The sequence below is a fragment of the Ursus maritimus genome, unplaced genomic scaffold (genome assembly GCF_017311325.1).
Source record: "Ursus maritimus isolate PB19 unplaced genomic scaffold, ASM1731132v1 scaffold_4, whole genome shotgun sequence".
Taxonomy (NCBI): Eukaryota; Metazoa; Chordata; class Mammalia; order Carnivora; family Ursidae; genus Ursus; species Ursus maritimus.
In genome coordinates, this window is record NW_024426552.1 from 43609489 (window position 1) to 43633887 (window position 24399).

Consider the following 24399-nt stretch of genomic DNA (forward strand, 5'->3'; position numbering starts at 1 on the left):
TAACGGACCCCACAGCCAGTGCCCACCAGCAGAGCTCTCTAACTGTTCTATGGCTGTAGAAGCAAGCAGGTAAGAGCCTTCTTTTTGAAGAAAAGCAGATAAAACAATTTCTTTCCTGCTTTTTCAAGATTATGAATGTTTATCATAGCTGGAAAATACTGATAAAGACTTTAAGATGAGAAAATGCCAAAAAGTCAAAATGATCCAGAGGTAAAGTCAACATGAGGGCTTATGTCGCGAGGCCAGAAGTGTATGGTTTAATGGGATGTGCAGTCTTCTGTGGACAGGCCAGTGCATGGCAAGTCAGTGATGGCACCGCCATACATGGGCAAGAGTTGGATACTTTATATAAAGTTGGCAGTTTGATTTGATTCTGAAGTCTAATATCTGGGAGACCAAATGGAAGTTTCTGTGACTGATTTGCTATCCTTGTTTCTGACAAAGATCTATGTGCTGGTGTTTTTTGCCTTTAATAAATACTTTTCTTGGAGAAACAAAGGAAAACAGAATTCTACGGGTACCATGCCTGANCCGCTATCACCATTCTTATTTCACAGCAGCCTGAGCAGATTACCTCGTCAACCCCTTCACCTCCAATGCCATCCACCCACCCTGTCCCTGATCCCAGAGAACTGAGACTGTTTAAAGGGAAGAGACATGGTATGAGGGATAACGATGTTAGCTGAAGGATGTGTGCTTTGTTTTATGCTTATAAAACAGTGGCACTGACCATCCCCCAAGTCCCAAAGCCCAGTCTCTATCATAGTGTGATGTTGGATTAAGGAAACATGACAAAGAGTAGAATTTCAATCTCTCCGCCCATTTATCTCTCGAACAGGTAAAGGAGTTTAAGTGTATAATCCACAGCAACTCTGATTAAACTTGCCTGTACTCTTATTAGACTCTTGAGTATCCCCAGCCTCCCAGGGTTGTCTCACACTTCTATACTGACATAACTCTCTCATCCACTAGGTCCCCGTGGTTTTTATTCCACTCTAATTGCTTTTTTCTCAACAATTCACCTGAGAAGCTTTTATCCTTTCTCTTGACAGAATAGTAAGAGGGGAAGAAATTAAGGCAACAAAGGGGGAATGAGGAAAGCTGCAAAACCCACAGCTCAATAATTTTATACTAGCATATTAGAAATTTTATAAATCTTGTATCTGCAATTTCTCTTCTCACAAGACAGAACACCCAATAGAAAAAAATGTTGATCAGAGAAAGCTTTCATTGGAGCAGCTGGTCCGAATAATGCTGATATTCTTGTGCCTGGCACACTCCCGTGGGAATATTCAGAGCTCTGTACAGTTCTTACCTTCTGTCCTACTCAAGAAAGTATGTGGATGTATAAGTGAACGTAGCAATATTATAAGTATAATTTTAAATCTAATTGACTTAAAAATAATTTGCAAAAGTGCCTTATTAAAAAGACAGTCATCCTTTCATAAACGTGAATTTCAAACCACCTTTATTTTTATTCATTCTACAATGTTGCCTTATAACCTGCTTTTTAAAGAAGTATTGAAGCTGTCACATGGTGCACAGCCCCTGGGAGAAAAGGCCCAGTTTGAGGCCAAGTCTATGTGGAGAATAGCATCAGGAGCAGGGCCTGGCCATGACCTTTGAAACACCTCTCACTCCCTTTCTCCTGACCTTCATGATAAATGCCATAGCTACTCTCAACCCCAAGTCAAGCATATTCCCATGGAGCCAGGGTTACATCTGAGGTCCAGTGCTTTAATAGCATAAAGTAGATTGATGACTATATGAGTGTCCCTTCACCCAGCCCGACCTTCCTCACCCCTCCCACATTATTCTACATATTAATTCTCCAACCTCTTCAACTCCCACCCCTGATTCCTCCACACACTGCAGCACTAAGGCGAAGTCAGCTGGCCAAAGCCTTTTTGGACAGTGTGGCCATGTAAGGGGAAAATAACACTTCTTTCTGGGGCGCCTGGGTGGCGCAGTTGTTAAGTGTCTGCCTTCGGCTCAGGGCATGATCCCAGAGTCCTGGGATCGAGCCCCACATCAGGCTCCTCCGCTATGAGCCTGCTTCTTCCTCTCCCACTCCCCCTGCTTGTGTTCCCTCTCTCGCTGGCTGTCTCTGTCTCTGTCAAATAAATAAATAAAATCTTTTAAAAAATAACACTTCTCTCCAGTCCCTGCTGTAGATCCCCAGCACTGACAAAAATTTTTTTACAGATTATGGGCTCTTTGATGACTTCAGCTAAAAAAGTGGCATCCAGGAATAGGCAGCAATTGACCAGATGAACCAGTCCATGATAATTAATCACTTCAGAAATCATGCTCTGCCCAGGTCAAGACACTTAGGAATATTCTCACTACCCACTGGGTCATAGTTAGGGATCTTAAAATATTTTAGCTTTTAGGAACTGGAACCACCTCTTTCCATAGTACACATAAATCTATTGTTGAACTTTCAAGTACTTGGCTACCAGTAATGTGTGAATCATGAAGGTAGGGGAAAGTTCAAACCAGTATCATAATGAAGAACCTCTGCTTTAGAGAACCACAAGTAAACATTAAGACTAAATGGTACTACCTCCTTCATCCAATTCATAAAGCACCTAAATGCTGTCTTCTGAGGGTAGTAACTTTCCACAATTGGGTATGAATTTTCCATTCATTTGGAGAAGATCTTGCTCAACGCTGTCTAGGCTATAGATAATGAGCACTTGCCTGTTTGTTTATACCAGGTCATAGACAACTTGTTTTAAGTTCTGTAACTAGAACTTTTCGTGGTATTTTCCATGAGAGAGAAATGAATGGCTAGCCAAAATCAGTGTTATAATTGATTGATTAGTAAAACTTTGTGGAAGGAAGACAGAATATTAAATATTAGTCAGGAAGTGTGAAACTTCTACCTGTTAGAAAACTAAATTTAATTCACATGAGCTGTTGGCACAACCTAATGGTAATACTGATGTTAATACCAATACTAATCCTGATAAAAATTCCAATATATATCATCAATAATAACTATTATTGCCATTGGTTGAAAGCCTACTGTTTTTCAGTTATTGTACTAGGTACCTTTATCTGTAAGGTCATTTAATCCACACTATTATTATCTCCATCCCTCAGATAAGGAAAGAGAGACTCAAAGAGTAAAGCAAGTAATTAGTGGATTGGGCATTTTAACAAGGTCCTCCCACTGCAAAGCCCTTGTTCTTTCCACCACATAGTATACAATCATGCAAAATGGCAAGATTCTTCCCAACACAGCACTGTTTCAGAAATATGATTATAGGGGGCACCTGGGTGGCTCAGTCGTTAAGCGTCTGCCTTCGGCTCAGGGCATGATCCCGGTGTTACGGGATCGAGCCCCGCATCAGGCTCCTCTGCTGTGAGCCTGCTTCTTCCTCTCCCACTCCCCCTGCCTGTGTTCCCTCTCTCACTGGCTGTCTCTCTCTCTCTGTCAAATAAATAAATAAAATTAAAAAAAAACAAAGAAATATGATTATAGGAAAAGTACATTTTTTTTTACATTTCCACATAGAATTTCTCTGGACTAATCCAACTTCATAGATGGGGTATATTAAAATCGCCAGGGGCGCCTGAGTGGCACAGCGGTTAAGCGTCTGCCTTCGGCTTAGGGCGTGATCCCGGCGTTACGGGATCGAGCCCCACATCAGGCTCCTCCGCTATGAGCCTGCTTCTTCCTCTCCCACTCCCCCTGCTTGTGTTCCCTCTCTCGCTGGCTGTCTCTATCTCTGTCGAATAAATAAATAAAATCTTTAAAAAAAATAAAAAAATAAAAAAATAAAATCGCCAAAAGAGTTTGTAGTGGAGCACAGCCTGTTACTTTATGTTCTACTAAGCAAATACAAGGATGTAGAGTATATGCCCTCATTCATGGGAATAAGTAGCAAACACAGTCAATATATCCCCTCAACATCATCCTACAATGTTCAGCCACTTGAAGAACATTACTTGGGAAAAAAAAAAAGTAGTAACTACAACAAAATAGAAAAATGAGGAAAATATGGGAGTAACACAGTTCCAGAATTACATCCTCAGGCATTTTGTAGATTGAATTTTTCCAGTGTTGGCAAATCTATGCTTCCCTTCTTTTCCTTGTGACGGCAGACATTACTAATCATCACAACACTCTCCCCAATGAGCCCAGATGCTGCCGGCAGACATTACTAATCATCACAACACTCTCCCCAATGAGCCCAGATGCTGCCATAGCGTCCTTTTTCAGACCGTATTTTGACAACCACTGCCGATGAATTGTGGTTAGCATGTGATAAGAAATCCATTTCTGTCCTTACATTATTTTCTCACAAAAATAGGCTTTCCTTGAGGTTCAGTGATCAGTCACTCTGGCTGTAGGGACAATGTGCCAGGTACTCAGAATTATGGGAGATTTTTAAGCGGTATTATTCCTACTCTGTGTCTATCCCTCCTTATGTTCAAACACATCTACAATTTAAAAATTTTCATTCCCTCCTACTTTCTGCTAGTTATCATCCTTATTATGAGAATTAAATAATCATATCAATTTAAAAAAACTTGAAGACTTACCGAAAATAAAAGGCTGATGAAAAATAATTCATTCTCCCAATTTAACACTGTGGAGGGTCAGATCGTTTAGAACCATGAGATATTGCCCACAAGCATAAAATAGTCGCAGAATATATGGTATGGTTCTATGCATTTGAGATTTTATAGCATTTTGAGGAAAATTATACTTTAAAATTTTAAGAAGAATATCAAATTTCTTTTATTAATTTAACTCGTGCTCAAGTTTACTATTCAGCCTAACTGTGGAGAAGGCAATGTTTTCTTTTGTATCTGATTAAACAAATTCTCCCTTCAAAGCTTATGTAGTTTCTATATTATTTATGGATTAACTGAATAGTGTGAAGTGTGATCCCTGAGTTATGAGAGCAGAAATGCATGTAAAAGCAGTTATATTGAATAAGTTGAACACTGCTCCTGTGGGTTCTAGGTCCCTTCACCTTGGGCTACCTCATCCCACCTATAGCTGCCTCTCTCTCTCTCCACTCTGAAACCTACAAAGGCAGGGATAAGCAAACACCATCAATAGGCACTTACTCTCAATTTAGGAAACTAAATGAAAACAGATGATTCATCGTAAGTCAGCCGTTATGTCATGGACCAAACTTTTTTATAGAGAATATTCAAGTCTGAATCATCACTTATTTAATAAATTGCTATAATACTTTCAGCATTGTGCTAAGACCTATGGAAAATAGTAAGATATGTGAGATATGGTCCCTGCCATTAGGGAATTTTAAGTTATTCTTTCAAAAAATTCTTCTGGCTTATGGATTTTTCCCAAAGAAGTAATTCAACTGAAGCAAAAAGATACATGCTATAAGATTGCATAATCATCTGTAATAAAAGAATGTTGCTAGCCACCTAGGAGCCTAACTTCAGGGAATTAAATTATTAAGCATCAATATATAGAACATTATACACTCATTTGATTATTAGTTATGAATACTACTGAAACATGAAAAGTATTAATAACTGAAATAAAGGCAATATAAAATAGAATGAACCTAATCACATATAAATGTAAGAGCTAGGGGAAAAAAATTATGTTAGAATTGTAACAAGAGAAAAGACTTTAAGCATGTCATGGCTTCATATTAATACAAGATCTTACTTTGCAATAGTGTTTCTCAAAGTATAACCTTTCTTGAATCATTTTTAATGAATCTGTTACTATTACATTTGCATGATAAATACAAAACATGGAAAACTTTGGAGGATAAAAACCTTCTTGCTTTTTACTGGCAATTTCAATATCTATTAATTACCTATATAAGAACTTCCAAATTAAAAGACTAATACTGGGGCACCTGGGTGGCTCAGTCAATTAAGCATCCGACTCTTGGTTTTAGCTCAGGTCATGATCTCAGGGTCCTGAGATCAAGCCCCACGTGGGGCTCAGCATTCAGCAGAGAGTCTGCTGGAGATTTTCTCTCTCTCTTTCTCTCTCTCTCTCTCTGCCCTACCCCTGCAGGTGTGCTGTCTCTCTAAAATAAATAAATAAATCTAAAAAAAAAAGACTAGTACTCTTGTGAGTTCAAAGGTCTCATTAGAGTAAAAAATCATTGGCTCTATCAGTGCTACTCATTTTTATATATTTTGATGTATTACAAGTATATATTTATTGAACCTTAAACTGTGTCATTATATTCTACCTATACTCCAGCCCTCTCTGTAATCTAAATTGACCATCATTTATACATTTAGAATTTCCAGGTTTACCCCTTCCTCATTTTCCTGAGGAAAGTAGTAGACCCTTGACCTTCTGTTCTACAATATGTACTTTTCTCAATGTGAGCTGCAGATTTTGCTGTAAAGACATTTCTCAGGTGGGCAGCTCCCACTAATCACCAAATAGCACAAATTTCTATGTGCTCAGCAAATAGCAGACTGAATTTATCATTGTACATGGTTGATAAGAAAGGGCATATTGTTTATTAGGTAATATTCCAGAGAATTCATGTGAAGGTGATGGTACCCAGCCCTCGAAGCCAGAAAATAGCAGCATTTTTCAACTTCGTTATAAGATAAGGTGAAAGAAAAGTTATTGCCCAGTGGCTGTGAACAATGAGGGGACCCTGACCTTACTAAATCAACTGCCAATGCAGTCATAGAAAGGCCAAAGAGTAACTAGGTTACTAAAGATGTGTGGAGAGAAAGGGAATTATGGTATTGAAACATTCTGGGAGCAAAGAGTGAATGCTTTTCAACAGAGAAATAGGCCGGTTAAGTCATTTAGTATATAGGATGTCCTTCCATGACCTTTCTGTACTAAGGACATAAAATTAGCAAATTACATTTCCATTCACCAATTATATGAAATTGTGAAAGCTCGAGAGTTATTCCAGAGTTCTCTCAGGAGAGGGAAGTGGAAGTCATCTGACACTGTCTGCGTATCAAGTATGGCATAGCAGTATGAAGGGAAAGTCACTTAAATACATTCTTTTAATTTTGTTCAGTCTCAACAAACTTCTTTGACAAGTAATTAAAGATATGGGAACCACCTTGTTTTAAAATAGGACATTCCGTTTTCTAGCATGTGTAGCTTTATGTTAATAAGCAGTAAGGGTACCATGGTCATTTTGATATTTAAACCTAGTGAATTTACTACAGCAGTATTTGTTAAAGTATGCTTTATAGAAACTGGTCAGATAATTTAGGAAAATAATGCAGATGCTATTGCTAGTTCTCTTGTATGTTCACACTGTACATTAGAATAGTGAAGACTTGGAGAAATGCTCTAATTAAAAATCCTATTTAACTCTGCAGTGGATACCTTTATTGTTTTATTATCTTATATGAATTTTTGCTTATTTTATAATACTTATGGATATGAACATCTCTAGGAAATAACAAATATAGCAATAATAAAGTATTTATGATAGGTTTTCAACCATTGGACATAACTGATCTTTGTTAGGGTCAAATCACAAATCATTCTGGTATTAATTGGAATGAATCAGCCCACAATCAAAATAGCATTGCAATTTATTGTACAAGAAAAGAGCATGTAGCTCTTAACGGCCTCCCAATTGGAAATATAATAACAGAATTGAGTACTAGTAAAAAGGACGCAAGTCACTGTTAAGGATTACCAGACTCAATATGGAGCACTACATAGTCACAAGATACATGCATATAATTTATGCAAATTTAAATTCTATATTAAAAGAAAAAAAGAAACCTATTTTTTCCTCATTATCTGTCTCCACATTCATCCCCATCTTCAACTAGACTCCAGTTTAGAAACAGGGAAGTCAGTGTAGCAATCAAAGAAAAACCAAAGACACAAACTTGGGGCCTTTAGTGGGGACTCTGTCCTGAAAAATTCCAAGGTACCCCTTTCAGAGTTTTCAAGAGTTGTACAGTGTACAAGTTGATGGCCATGCAGAATGTCTCTGAGTTTTGTGTTCCTAAAGACCGAGGGCCTGGTGATTTAAGAGTAATTTAAAGGATTTTTATGGGTAATTTTATTATTAGAGATTTTTATGTTTCACCTTATGCACTAACCTTACAGCCTAACTCCCATTCTCATATTTTTAACAGAACAATACCAGAGTTATATAGCATGCACTCTAATTTCTGCTTCACAATGGAGGAATTCTTATTTCATGTGGTTTCATCATATGTGTTCATATACTATCGGTTTCTAATTAAAGCTGAAATAGTTCAAATATCAGTGGTAAATACTATGATAATGAAGTATTCCAAATATGAATGTTAAAAATGTAGATCTAGTTAAGTCTGTATGGACTCTTCCGTTCTTTAATTTTATGAAAAATTAAAAGTAAAGTAAATGAAATTTGGATTAACCTTCAATATTCTAATAAAAATAATTCAATGATTCACTTCTTTTTTTTTTTAAAGATGTATTTATTTATTTGACAGAGATAGAGACAGCCAGCAAGAGAGGGAACACGAGCAGGGGGAGTGGGAGAGGAAGAAGCAGGCTCACAGCGGAGGAGCCTGATGTGGGGCTCGATCCCATAACGCCGGGATCATGCTCTGAGCTGAAGGCAGACGCTTAACCGCTGTGCCACCCAGGCGCCCCCAATGATTCACTTCTAATGGGAATATTTTCATTACTTAGAAAATACTGATTTGACTCAAACACCAAACATAAAAAAGGTTACTGCTCTACTATTTAATATAAACTCTAGTCCTAATAATTTTTAAATGATGTGTTTATTACCCTAGAGGGCTAATAACATACTTATAAAAGCACTTTTACTGCCAGGTAATTTGTAAAACCATATAAAATATTTTTAACAATTTTCATGTATTTCTGTAAGGAGAATAATATAGTTTATTGCCAGAATCAGTTAAATACACAATTCTTAGTTAATTTTACTATAATTTCTAAAGGTACTTCCATGTTTATTCTATCTTTAGCTTATATGAAACTATTCTCTGTATATATATGTACATATATACATATACATATATATGTATGTATTTATGTATGAATACACACACATCTGTTAGCCTTTCCAAAATAATACCTTTATATTATTTTTATATTAAAAGTGCAAAAATATGGGGCTCCTGGGTGACTCAGTTGGTTAAGTGTCCGACTCTTGATTTCGGCTTAGGTCATGATCTCAGGATTGTGAGATCGAGCCCCACGTCATGCTCTGTGCTGGGCATGGAGCCTGCTTAGGATTCTCTCTCTCTCTCATCTCCCTCTCCCCCCACCCCAGCCCTCTTGAAAATAAAAAAACCAAAACCTACAAAAATATCCCCAACTGCAATGCTCTTTCCATTAGATATTAGGAACAAAAATACAGATGTCTGTATCACTTACTTTAAGATCCATCAATGCTGGATTCTTTTTTCTTGTTAACCCAACCTTGCATTGATTTTGCTCTGTTTCTTGCCATATTAATATCTGTGCTTTGGGCTGTCTTACCCTAGGCTTGGATGTATGTAAATCTTATTCATGCAACTGAGCGCTGGAACAACAGAAATTATTTTTTAATAAATAATAAATTCTTGTTGAATGAGAATAAATAAATGGAGTCTTGATCAACAAATTCACTGTGAAAAGGAGAAGGGACTATCTTAGCAAATGTAAAAAAGGCAAAAGGGCAAGGATTCGGTGGCAGGTTAGAAAGACTAAGAGTAAACAGCCTGTGGCTACTTACTGTCCTTTGGGGATGAGGACTGGACTATTCCTCAGGTTTGAAAACAATTGTATGCAAGAGGAAAACGTAAATAGCAGTTCGCAAGACGTGGGTTTTCTCAAGATATGTCTAGTATAAAACCTAGTTAGTGGCAAAAAGCAGAAAAAGACAACTGACAAATGAAACCGACCAGATAAAAGCAGCTGATTTGAATATAATGGAAAATTAGAGACTTTTTTTAATGGACTATGAAAACATTACAGGTAAGGATGTTGTAAAAGGAAAGAAAGGAAGTTGTTACTTTTTGCTTTATCTGACTTTTAAATGGTCTCCATGGGTTTTTTCTTGTAGAATGCCAGAATCCCCTGGTGAAGTTCCAGAATATCCTTTGTTTGTCACAGTCGGTGACTGGCTGGATTCTATAAAGATGGGGCAGTACAAGAATAACTTCATGGCAGCAGGGTTTACGACTTTTGACCTAATTTCAAGAATGAGCATTGAGTAAGTGGTCCTGGGTTTTTTATTATGTTTAGCAGTCCACTTAGGAGGTTACAAATTCAAATACTGGATCAGCAACACCATGATTCAACTACATTTCCTAATGCCAGTATGGCATTTCCACATCTTTCCTCACCGTTTCTGATTATCGCTCTAGTGGAAATTGAACATTACACTTTTAACTATTTTCCTTTGGAAGAATATGTTTAATTCAAATAGCTATTTTAAAAATTTGTAAATGCTTTCTGAAATGAATACACTCTCATTCACATCCTAGACTTTACATCAGCACAGTTTACCTAAGCAAATTACTTATGACTCACATGTGCTAATCTTGCATGATCGATTCCTATTACCTTCATCAAATGTAATAATTATAATAGTACATTATCATCATGTAATTTCAGAGCTCCTTCTCTATATTACACAAGTTGGACATTTTTCCATTGTCTCAAAAATTATTCCTTGCCTGGGTGCAGTAAAATGTTCAACATGTGCTTAAAAGGTAAATACTAGGGGTGCCTGGGTGGCTCAGTTGGTTAAGCATCTGCCTTCAGCTCGGGGCGTGATCCCAGGGTTCTGGGATCAAGCCCCACATCGGGTTCCCTGCTGCCACTGGGAGCCTGCTTCTTCCTCTCCCACTCCCCCTGCTCGTGTTCCCTCTCTTGCTGGCTGTCTCTCTCTCTGTCAGATAAATAAATAAAATCATTTTTTAGAATAAAAGGTAAATACTAAAACTAGTTGGTTGAATCATATGAAATTGCCATTATTTTGAAATAGTGATGGCAATTTCATATAATTCAACATAATACAACGGCATTTTATTCAGATTATTGAATGACCATAGGGCTCAGATACAGTCCACATTATACCTTCTACCCTATATATTATTTTGCTAATATTGTTGAAAATTTATGTCATTATCTAAAGTGTATACCTGGGGCACCTAGGTGGCTCAGTTGGTTAGACGTCCAGCTCTTGATTTCAGTTCAGGTCATGATCTCAGGGTCGTGAGATCAAGCCCCACGTCAGGCTCCATGCTCAGCAGGGAGTTTGCTTGAGATTTGCTCCCTCTCCCTCTGCCCCTCCTCTCTCTTTCTCTATCTCTCTAAAATAAATAAATAAATCTTTTTACAAATTGTATTCCATTTAGGTCTATGGAGTGTCTGAACATTATGTTTGTACCTGAATTTGAAATTTTTCTTTGTATCCTTAAATTTGAGGTAGACTAGATATATTATTTGGCACCAGGGAGAAGAAAAATGTAACAAAGTCTGTTCACTTATATCTACTTAAACTCTCATTTTACCAGCTATATACTTTTTGTTAAATTCATAAAGCAAATCTGACTTGGTAAATATTTACCATATGCAAATCTTCATTTCCTGTCTCCTTGTACTTACCAGATCTAAATGTTCATATTCTCTCTCCTCCCCCATCCCCATGTCTATCTCTTTTTCTCTGTCACAGTGATATTAGAAGAATTGGAGTCCTACTCATTGGACACCAGAGACGGATAGTCAGCAGTATACAGACTTTACGTTTACACATGATGCACATACAGGAGAAAGGGTTTCATGTATGAAAGTACTACAAGCACTTGTGTTTTGTGCCTCAGCATTTCTAAAATGAAAGATATCCTCTCTACTACCCTCTCTTCTGATTCTCCAGACATCACTTCACAAACTGCAGTCTCCTGTTCAGACTACGGGCACACACCTTTTGTTTATGCTTCCAACCTGGATTTTAAAATTATGCCTCATAGCTCCTCTCTGAATAACCTGCAAATAAAACCCTGGCCCACTGCAGATTATCACTACACAATGGTAAATAACTCAGCATGGATGTGTAACTTTGTACAACAGTATTTGGGAAGTGTTCATGAACTTAATCCAAAGGAATTTGCCCAGGTGTGGCTTCCTTAATGATGTATTTAGAGTTTGATGGTAAATGAAAAGAAATAGTTGAACTTTCTTTCATGTTTTGTGATCAAATAGCTTCCAAACTGACATGAATATTGTTAGATAATTATATTCAACTCTATGGATCATATTGTTACTTTATTTAACTGTTGATGCCTGATGTTGTTAACATTATTTGCAGAAATAACCAATGATGTCATTTGGTGAATTCTTGTCAGGTGTGACTGCCATAAGAAGGGGGTTATCAGGGAGGGAGAGGGAGAAACATACTGTGCTTTTCAGTCTTCTAAGGCTGGGTTTGTCTATTTTTTTTATAACTGTATAGTGTCCTACATATTTCATAGTAAGTGGTAGTTTAGAGGCTTTTCCCTTCTAAGTTTTACTAACTATAGTATATTTCTCTCCTACCTTATGAAGATCAACCCAGAAAGATCAAGAGTGAGTCCAGTGTTCTAAAGGCTCTCATAGAGTGAAGCATGAAATAAAACCATGTCTATTCCCTTGGTTCACCTTCACAAGTTTGCAAAAGCAGTTATCAAAGCACTGAGAAAATTAGTTATTTTCAGTAGAATTGCTTTGAATAAAAGATCTAAGATTATCACCTTAGATTTAATGAGAAAGAGTAATTAGTTTAATTTAAACACAATTTTATGATAGCTGTATGATGGCCCCAAAATAAACACATCTAACTGACTGTCCGATATGGATGCATTTTGCAAGTTTAAGAATTTTTATATTTTGTTCCTAAAAAATAAGTTACAGGAACACGCTGAGCTGTTTTCCAGACCTTTCAGGAGACAACTATACCACTGCATGTTCCAGAGAGGGTATGAACAAACCTAACACAGGAGCGTATATAAATTGTGTGTCAACCTGGGCCCATAACACAATGACATAAAAATGTGAACACAGCTAGAGTGTGTTGTCATAACTGTCTCAGAGGCTGCAAAAAAAAGGCAAATGTATTTTTCAGTGAATTAAGTTGAGTCAATTTATCAAAACAGTGCTGCTTTATGAGTAAGTTCAATTATAAAATCAGCTGTTGTCTATAAAAGTACAGAATGGCTCCTGTGCTGGGTGTGGAAGAGTAGGGAGGATGTGTTGAGAGAGAGAGATTTTAAAAAGAGCAGGTTGTCTAAAGATGCTTATTTAATAAATCAGTTTTTCTTTGATTTAAGACCTAAAGGTGCCCAACCCACATTCTCCAGTTCCTACCTAGATTACATTTTTTGGTAATAGCAGCTGTTTTGCTATCAAAGGAGACTCACTTTCTTTTATTCTTTTAAGATTTGTTTATTGTCCCATTAGACTAGACCCTTCCACATACATTCTTTGGCTGATTTATCTCCTGATTTTTGTCTACCACAGCTTAATTCTTTTCATTTCAAAAAAAAAAAAAATTCGTATAGAGCTAGAAGGAAGAGTCTTTAAAGTATTCCTTAAAGTATACTAAAAGAGAAAAAACTGAGAAATCCATCACTTTTTAAGTAAGTGTGTCAGAAATAGCTAGCAACATTTTCTAGCCACCACCTGCATGGTCATGCATCACTCATAACTATCTGCAGTTTGCTCGATACATTTACACAAATCTGGATACATGTAGAGGAAATATAAATTTCCATATTTACCTGTCTTCAAATATATATTAAATAAGAACAGATGAAAAACAGATTAAATTTATTAATCATATATATTTATTTTTATAATACAACAAAAAAGTATTTAGAAAAATAAGGAATGAATAATTATGGTCTTCCATAGGACTCTGTCAGCAACATCTGTATACTTTGATGAAATAAATTCTATGAAGTATTTAAACTTCTATAAGATGGGCATTCAGTACTTGCAAGATTAAAGTTCACTGTTAAGAATTTTTTTCTTAAAAAAGTACAGAAATCTTTTTCTATATCTGATTTATTTATATATTTTTTTCTTCCCTAATGTCTTCGTCCAATATTATAAAACTGCCTTTCCCCTTCATCTCTTACCCCAAATGCTCTTTAAAATTTCTTTAGAATTACATTTATATTGTTCAGAACTGTAAGCATGATAATCATACGTGTAATTTTGAACCTCATCATGATCAGAAATGATGTGTGCACATGTGGTTGAAATATTTGTACACAATTAAACTGAAACATTAATAAAATAGGGATATCTATTTCTTAATCACCTACCAATCACAGACCCCTGATCCCAAGGATATTATAAGATCCAGGAATATTAACAGTTAAATTGCCAAATTTATTTGGAAATTTTACATGAAATATTTTGAGATTTACTAGTGCACATATTTAGTAATAGAACTATTTAATATGCATAAGTATAGAACTTAATTATAGAAAGAAAATTAGTAACTTACATAAATCACAGCCTTCAGTAATGATTTTTGATAACTTCAATATGCATAGGCATTCATGTACCTGCTTTACCTTAAATTTGCTAATCTATACCCCTGAGGAGCTTTTTGGATTTTGTAAATCAGACAGTCGAAGAAACCATTTTCATTTTATTTCCTGGGTGGTCAGTTTCCAGTCTATAATCAATTCATTATCTCATAGTATAAGGCATATTTGGGAAAAAATGTAAAAACAATGCACAGTCAAGATGAGAGATTAGGTATGTAAATCATTAAAAAAGAAATTAGAAATTGCAAAGCTCTTGGCTTAACAGGAATAAAAAATTACAGCACCTTTGCACTGAGTTATAGCTATTGATAAGTAAGTTATGCATGCCATAATAAAAAAAGATGTGTATAACTTTAATACTCTGCAGTCCTCTTTAAAACCTATCCAGCTATCACCTGAGTAAAACAGCCTTCTAACTACAGTTCTAAGACCTATCTTAGCCCTCAAAGGGAAAACAAATCCAAACTCAATTCTTGAAAAGCAGAGTTTTTACAGAAGTTCTTCTGAAGAGGTGGTGAAGAATTCATCTCAACCACATTGCTTAAAAAAATCCATTTTTTAAATATCTTTCCCTACCTAATTTCTACTTTATAAGTCATGCGGTTAAATCTCTTATCCCCAAATTTTCACCAACATTAGGTTTCTTTTTTATGTTCCTTCATTAAATTTTCTAAAACTTCCTTCCTCAGCCCCCTCTGTTCTCTCTTTATTCCTCCATGGCATCTCTTTTCTTTTCTCAGCTTCTGCCACTCCACCTGATCCCTACCGGCAAAAGAAAGCACAGAAAAATCTAAAAAGATCTTACCACTCTCTTTAGAACAGGCTGAAGATGGAGGGAAGAAGGGAATGTTGCAGAAGTCATACATTGGCATTTTGGGTCCCACCACATAAATGGGAGCATTTGCACTCACAAAGAGGGAATGAACTCTGGCTTTTTATTAACTGGAAATTAAGTGCTTTGGAAAGTAATTTCAAAACGGATGATGATGATGATCCTTTTCTATAGTTTTAGATAAGTAAATTTATTATTAATTTTAAAAATTTGATTTTAAGAATCAAAAACCATTATCAATTCACTGTTGGTGTACATGTGTTTATGTAACAAAGAGGCTAGAAGCAAATATATCACTTCTTTTAATATTATCACCTTAACTTTTCCAAGCTCAGATTCCACATAGTAGAAAAGACTCCTATCACTTCTTGTTCAATCTGAAAATATTTTGATGCTTTTATATGAGGACTCCAAAAGGTAGAGGAGTACACTGAGTCAAATTGCCGTTATTCTTTCATTAGGACACCAGGCACTGAAGTCACCTAACTTTTGGTTTTTATGATCAACATTTCTAGCAACTTTCAATCTTTATAACGTTCAGTAAAGACAGTATAAACTTTATTTAGTTCAATTTAACAAGTATCTATGAAGTGTCTCCCATACACGTTAAGATTTTTATGGCAAAGATGAGTTTGGCTGTACTGTCCTTACCTTCAAAATAACTCTTAAGCTTAAAACTTTGAGGTTGGAGCCTATTTGCTATGTTTGCTGTGATAGCCTAGTCACTAAGGGCCAGCTCTTTCCATAGAACAAAAATACATTAAATAAGTTAATAAAGCCTTGTCCAGTGTGAATTGGGTTTGTAATCTTTATGGAGAGAAATTTATTTTGCACCTCAGATTCTCATAGAACACCCCACACTTCCTCTAGCAGAGAAGAGCATGCTTGCAGGATTCTCTTAAGACAATCTCTCCTTAGGGGTCACAGATTTGTCTTGTCCAGTGGCAGACTTTCTAGTTCATGTGTAGATTCACTACCTCAAAGGTGACTCCTCCAATTAGAAAACATTAGCCTTTTTTCAAAACAACTGGAGTAATCTCTTGCCCAAGACAATTCACTGGTCTTAGTAAACATAATAATTATGAACCTGCAAGGCTGCATAAAATCCTTTCAAACATGATACATTTAACAAGGGCAAGAGGTTTACTCATGCCTAGATCTAACATATTACTAGATGAAATAAAGGAAAGGAAAAATCTTAAGTTGCAGAGGCATAAATCCCCCCTTCCACTTACTGTTTCCTTAAAAAACAAACTATTAGGCAGATATTTCAAAGATTTCACAGGATAAAAATAATTTTTTTAAAGATTTTATTTATTTATTTGACAGAGAGAAAGACAGCCAGCGAGAGAGGGAACACAAGCAGGGGGAGTGGGAGAGGAAGAAGCAGGCTCCCAACAGAGGAGCCCGATGCGGGGCTGGATGCAGGGCTCAATGTGGGGCTCGATCCCAGGACTCAGGGATCACACCCTGAGCCGAAGGCAGACGCTTAAGGACTGAGCCACCCAAGGGCCCTGAGGATAAAAATAAATTTTGAATGTTATAGGGGATGTGACACTTCCAGGAAAAAAAGGTCCACGGATCCAGAAGATATAGGTCATCAAAATATAACTTTAATTCTCTTTCTTCTAATAATTAGATTTGAATTTCAAATTAATGTGGATTTATATAAATGTGTAAAAAATGATGTTTACATCTTAATTGAAAAACTTGGGGGACACCTGGATGGCTCATTTGGTTAAGTGTCTGACTCTTGATCTCAGTTCAGGTCTTGATCTCAGGGTCGTGAGTTCAAACCCCATGTTCCAGCTCCATGTTAGGCATGGAACCTACTTTAAAAAAAAAAAAAAAGACTTGGGTTCTTTGTTTTTAATTAGAAACAAAAATTGGTTGTTGGCATTTGCTTTTTTATGATTTTAGAATAGATTTGAAAATCTACCTTTAGCTTGTCAGTGTTGATTCAAAATTACTGAATTTTAAAAATGAAACAAAAAAATAAAGAAAACTTCTCATTTACTAAGGGTAGAAAAGCACTACCAAATGAATATAAACTTCATCTTTTAAAAAAAATCTGGCAAATACAAAGTTTTGTGTGTCTCTTAATTTTATTATATTTTGCACTTTCCTGTTGAAAGCAGTTTCTTTCTAAACAAAACAGAAAGGTTCTCGCTTGAGTTTCCATGCTGGATAACTAAGTACCAGATCTCTGCATCATTAAGAGAACTTCTGATTTGTTTCACTTAAAGGGAAAAATCTCAAAGAAGAATTCCACTATCCTTAGACATACCTAATTCATACTTAAGAATAACAAAGGCATTACAGAAAAATTACCTGACAGATGAGGATGAAAGATAGCTCTCAAATGTAGTATAAAGAAGTGGTTCCTACTTTCAATTAGAAAATGAAGTACATATTAACAACACAATTTCCTGGGGGTTGTAAATTAGAAATCAAACTCAGTGAAAAATCTTCTCTTAAGTAAAACTCTTTCCTTACCCATATTTCTCCACTATTTTTTAACCTCTGGGTGTCTATTTTGTTGTAAACTCACTTTTGGTCAAGATAATAAGTTATCAATTGAAATAATAAATCAGAACAACTGAGATACGACTTTAGAGTGTTCTACAAAATAATGAAAGAACAACCACCTACTTCAGGATTCCTATTTAGTTAGCCCAGTCTCTAGCTCATTAGCCCTCATTGAAGGGAAAACTGTCTTTATCCCAAAATGATACATTATCATAAAGAAAAATTCAGAGTATGAGAACCTTCATTTTTTACATATCCAAATTTTATATTTAGGCATTATTAACTTTGAAGATAGATATCCTTGTTTTCATAACTTAAATATGAGCTTACATGCAAGCAATATTGATGTAAACATTTCTATGAGTTTTGCCACATTTATAGATTATCATCATCAGAACAGTCTTCATTTGCCTGTGTTCTAGAAAGATCAAATATCGTTTAACTTTTTGAAATCATGATAGATGGAGTGAATAGTGCTAAATCATAAAGATGAGTAAACAATGCACTTATAAGATTTTTACCTAATTTAAAATGTCCTCTTCTATAGCCTTTATAATAAATTAAATCTCTCTTCTACATTTAGTAATTTATAGAATTAAATGTATGCATTTAGCTAGAAATTGCTTTTGTTAAATTTTCATTTAAACACATCTTCACTCAGACACTAGAATATAATTCATTCTGTTAGCTCATTTCTCGTGCAAATTAGTAACTTTTGCTCTCTTTAGAATTATTTACCCAGTAATATCATTATTTAGGTTGTAATAAAATTTTTCTTTGTACATGCTTTACTTGGTGCCACATATTTTTAACTCTGAAATAAATCTGCTTAAAATTGTGGTCTTTAGAAACTCTATGGCAAAATCAATGGCTACTCATTTGCTAACAAACTTATAACTGAATGAGATATTTTTTCTGTCCATGTGATTGATGTGATCATTGTTAAATCTAACTTATTTGAATATTCATTGGTATTTTATCTAGAGCTATTATTTCAATATCTTTAAAACTATCTTTAAAACAGTACTGAATTTCATAGACAATATGACAATAAACAATGATTGGAGATTTTTTAAATTCCTGCACTGCTTGAAAAATAAGGTTTGATGTGCGTAAATGTTTATCATTGAAGTTTTTAATTTGCTTTACTGTGATGTTTCTTCCCATGTCATATGCGTTCAAAGAAAATTATATTAATATATCTATACTATGCAAAAATCTCATCTTCTTCTTACAAATACAGAATTTTGGATTTTTTTAGGCCTCCAAGAGAAAAAAACATGTGAAATGGGCGTTTTGTTTTGTTTTGTTTTTGGTGGGGCATAACATTTGAGTGGTCCTAACAGATATGCATAACATTTGATTTTAAAGATTACTGTATGTGCTTTATTTCTGATACATTATTAATCATTTTCTTAATCACATCCTATCCTAAATTATGTCATTAAAAATCTGAATAACTACAGGATATAAATGTCTATGGACATTTTTCATAAACTATACTTGAGTTTAATTTTGTATTCAGTACAAAACTTTGACAGCTTAATTTTTATTTTAATAGTTTCTTAACAATGTTTTTTAAAATGTTGGTTATATTATACCTTCTATAATAACCTTATTTTGTAAAACTCAGAGGCAGACCATTTATGCAGAACTTGGAAACAGACCAATTTCCATTAAAATTGAGGAAAAAAACAAAAAGATAATACAAGGAGGAGTTTTTTTGTCAAAACTAATAATTACCATATTTAAAAAAAACTGTTAGAAAAGAGTGATTAAAAATTCTGTCATATTACTCTTTCAGTAATTTTGAAACTAAAATGCATTTTGAGGATGGGAATCTCTAATATAAATAAGTCTATTAATATTTGTTAAAATATATAGTGATATATAAAATTAGAAATTTTGCCAAAATATCAAAAATAGAAATTTATTTTTAAAAATTTTATTAATAAACCAAATGACCACAATTATTAACATTTCTGTATTGCTCATTCTTTTGATTTCTAAGACCTATATATAATAAAAGAATTTGACAAAAAGTACATTGAATATTGGACTGTCAAAGCATTTTATACATATCAACAAATCACTGTCATAGATAAGAGTTTTTTCTCCTGATATTATTAAATGTAAAAAGTTTATATAGTATGCAGATAAAAAGAATTGAGTTAAAAGGGTAGTCTTTTAAATCAATTTATGCTTTTATGCAATTATGTAAATTTTACATAGTTTTGAATGTTTTAAAAATGTATCTACATATTAATTTTATATGTTATGATTTCAAAGTGCTTATATTCTTTCAAGGAGATTGCCTTCTCTTTGCAGTTGTTTTAAAGAAAGAGCCGCTTTATATCTTATATTTCCATTCAGTCTCATAATGCTTACAACTTTCCAGTTCTCAGTGAGTTGAAGCCAAATGCCAAAACACGGTGGCTAGAAGTAATTGCTTTTGAAGTTACTCTTTTTTTTTTTAATCTAATATGGGTTAGATGTCTCATAAAGTCTGCTGGCGAAAGCAAACTCTTACTTTCTCATGAATGGGATACAAAAAGAAAATCCTACATTGGACTTTATGTGTTCAAAATAGTGAACATGTATTTTTGTAGTTATTTCTCACTACTTACTGTTCATTCAATTTTTAAAATTTCACCAGATGGGATACCTCAAACAAAAGTGAAAGGCCATTCCATTTTTGTATAAACTGCTCTCAGAGTCTCCAAAAATCCCTTTGAGGGAGCAAAACATTCCCTTTTCCCAACTTATAACTTCTCTATACCATTAAATGAAATAATTGGGTATCTGTAGTTTAATATGAAGAACAACAACAGAGCATGATTTCTCCAAAGCTCTGACACTATGGGAAACAGATATAATAAACAAAAGAAAAAAAATTAAAGGAAGTTCTGTTTGCTGGTCCAAAATTGTATAATTCCTAAATTTTAAAATTAGTATATACACATACTGATTAAATATGTTTATCCATAAGTTTATTTGTTCCATTAACTAGTGTTTATTGAACACTGTCATGTACCAGTATCCTGTTCTAAGCACTAAAAATACAGAGTGACCAAGATAAGCAAAAGCCTGCCTCATGGAATTGATCTTCTAGTGGTAAAGGTACACAATAAAGAAATGTTGTGTTGATAATTAAAAGCAATAACATTACATAGCATGACTGTGGTTTTACATTAAATGGTAAAAGAAATTTTCTATGAGGATGTGACATTTAAACTGTTATCTGAAAAGCATGAAGGAACCAGTCAAGAGATGATCGGAGGCAAGAACATTCCAGGCAGAAAGACCAATTTAATGTGTGGACGTTTGGAGTGTTTACAGATAGAGAGAATGGTGTGCTTAGTACACAGTAGAAGAACTGAAGAGAGGCAAAAGGAGATAGGAGTGAAAGAACATTTATGAGGCTACCGCAGTAGTTTAAGCAGAAAAAACATGTTGGCTTTTGTTAAAGTGGAAGTAGTCAAGAGAGAAGTGGGGGAATTTGGGCTATGTTTGAACCCAGGGCTTCCTAATGAATTGGGTATGAGGGGTGAAAAAGAAAGAAAAATCAAAGATAAATTCTATTATTTGGGGAATGAGAGACTAAGCAGTGGTGGGGAGCAGGTTTGAAGGGAAAAATCAAGGGTTAAGTTTTAGCTACATAATGCTTGAGATGCCTGTTAGATATTCAAATGGAGGGTGAAGTGTATATGAGAGTCCCAAGGAGCAATTAGAGATAGACATCAAGATTTGTAAGTCATCAGCATATAAATAGTGTTTAAAATTTTGAAATCACCTGGGAAAAGGCTGTAAGAGAAGTAGGCTGCAATTGAGGTCTAAGGCATTCCCATGTGTAGAAGTTAGGCAGGGAAATGGAAGCCAATATAGGGACACTAAGGAGTATAAGGTAAGGTAGAGAAAAAAAAAACCCAACTGGTCATTTGGATTAAATGCTTATAAGAAGCCAAGATGAGAACGTACAAATGGCCACTGGATTTGGCACGTGGAAGTTATTAGTGACCTTGACAAAGACAGCCTCTATGAAGTAATGTAGTCAAAGCCTGATTGAAGTGGATTAAGAAGAAATTGTAGGAAAGCTGGTGGAGTCAATATCTATAAACAACTCTTTCAAGAAGTTTTACTCTAAAGGAAGCAAGAGAAACAGGGCAGTAGCTGGAGGGAGATATGGGGCAAGGGAGATTTTTGGTTGTGTGTGTGTGTGTGTTTTTAGAGAAAAGATGCTAGAGTATATTTATATACCAATGAGAATGGTCTAGTAGAAAGGGGAAAACTGATTATGATTATGTAATATAATTACAAAAAAGGTCTTGAGAGGTAGAAGGGTTAGGATCCATCGTGTAGGTAGGGAGATTAGCTTTTGATAGGAGGAGACACAGAACTGCAATGGGAGGAAAGGCAGAATTACAGATAGGTTGGTAGATTTGTGGTAGAAAGGTAAAGATGTTACTATGTGAATAGTCCTATTTACCACTGACATAAAAGTCAATACACAGAGTGGAAAGGGAGTATATATTGGAGGAGAGAGGTATAAGTAGTTGGAAAGGAGAAAAGTGAACTATATAACACACACATATATATTATACACACACACATACGCATACATGCATATATACATAAACACATAGTCAGTGGGTATTTGTGTATATGTAATACGCCATGGAAAAAAGATGTATAAAATATTTGAAAGCCATTCTTACTAAATATTTTTGAGACATCTTATTTGAAGGACCTGAAACAATTCTGTCCTTTCCAAGGACTCTAGTAAGTGTTCTCTTTTCCATAATGTAGAGATTAAGTGAGGACTTCTCAATGCCATAGATACTTCTCATGTTTTGTTATTTATTTTTGTCTATTACAGATTAAAAGGCAGAAATATTTTGTAGCTATTCTGTTATAATTCAAATCCTATGAACATTAAAATTAGTATAATCTTGAAAGGTATGTATTATATACTCAAGCTGGCAGTTTTCCCAAAATACTGTTTTGGAGGGTTTTGGGCCCCCATCTGAATTAAAAAAAAAAAAAGGCAAACAGGCTCTAATCATTTAGCAAAACAATACTTTCGTTTTGTTTTCATATGAAAAAATCAGTACCATCTGTCATTTAGGAGAAACACATGGGTAATATCATTTTGTTCATTGTGCCCTCCCTATTGGAAGGATGTGATCTTTTGATTGGGCTTGGATCTTTATTTCTGGATAGGATGTATGTAATTCAATGTGTTGAATTTATAGGTGCATATGGATTGGATGTAAAATTAGATTGTGAATAATGGAATAAGATTGCTCTCCATTTTTTTGCTGTTTTAGCATAGACAAAAATAGAAAGATGTATGTGTACATATGAATATGTATTTGATTAAACACTTAATATTTAAATGGCCATGTCAAATATTAAATAGTAGATGTTGACAGTTGCAGTGTATTCAAATAAGTTATAAAAATCCTTGTAGCACAAATCCTAAAAAGTTTAATACTTAACAGTACATTTATATAAAATACCTAGATGACATCTGTCTAGGTTGAGGCATTTAATCCCTCATAGAGCAATATTTGACTAATGAAAAACTGCAGCTGAAAACATTTCTCCTTCCTATAAGTATGAATATGGTTTTTAAAATATATCTCTCTGTAACCTGTCATAAAGTTACTTATCATTAATTATGGATTTAGCAGTGTACCCATCTACTATTACAAAAGGGGGAAAAGATCTGTTTGTGAGAATAAGGAAGTGCAGCACGGTATTTTTTCTCTTTGTTATTACTGTTTCTCTTTGGGATCTACTTAGAGCTTCAATATATTGCCTTCCACTCAGGTTCCTTACACAGACTATGTTCTCTTTTCTGGTTGTATAACAAGATTGTAGAGAGATAAACACAGTAAAAGGGTGTTAGCAATTGAACTGCAATCCTACCTATTATCTACTTTGCTATAGCAGCAAAGTAGTCCAGACTTACTTAAAGGCGGTATTGTTTTCATCTTATAAAAATCTACTGTAATATTATGATGTTCCATGTAAATTTTCATGTGCTGGCATGCTTACAAGTTAATAGTGTTATAGAATGCTCAGCTCTCAATGAGGGATTGTTTGTGGTTAACTGCATTACATATGTCATCTATCTATTTGCTGAAAGAATATGGTGTTTAGCAAAACTACCTGCTGAGCAACATAATAAGATTTTTGTACAAAGTACAAATTACTAATTATTGTATTTTATTTTTCTATGATTTCCTAAGAGGCATTACCAGGGTCTTACAGATGGAGTAAGCCTGTTTATTAAAATATCTATTAGCAAATAAAAGTTACAGTTCTGGTGGTTAAATCTGTGACTTTTTTGTACTGTTGTATTGATGAATATTTAATATAATTTATTTTTCAGTCTCTTAAATCTAGACGCTCTTTAGAAACATAATTCCGGATGCAAAATCATAGCTGTAATTTTTCAAAATAATTAATGTCATTAGCGTCAAGGCATAAAATCACATAAATCACTATAAATAGATGCACATATTTTGTAG

The 24399-nt window shown here is 34.8% G+C and overlaps 1 protein-coding gene across 1 annotated transcript in view; it reads left to right on the forward strand.

The window, feature by feature from the left end:
- EPHA6 (EPH receptor A6) overlaps positions 1-11757 on the forward strand; it is an 829344-nt gene extending 817587 nt beyond the window's left edge. Inside the window, exons 17-18 of the mRNA XM_040621133.1 lie at positions 10026-10175; positions 11643-11757. Coding sequence (XP_040477067.1) covers positions 10026-10175; positions 11643-11757 — 265 coding nt within the window. The remainder of the gene's footprint in view (positions 1-10025; positions 10176-11642) is intronic.
- The last annotated feature ends 12642 nt before the right edge of the window (positions 11758-24399 follow it).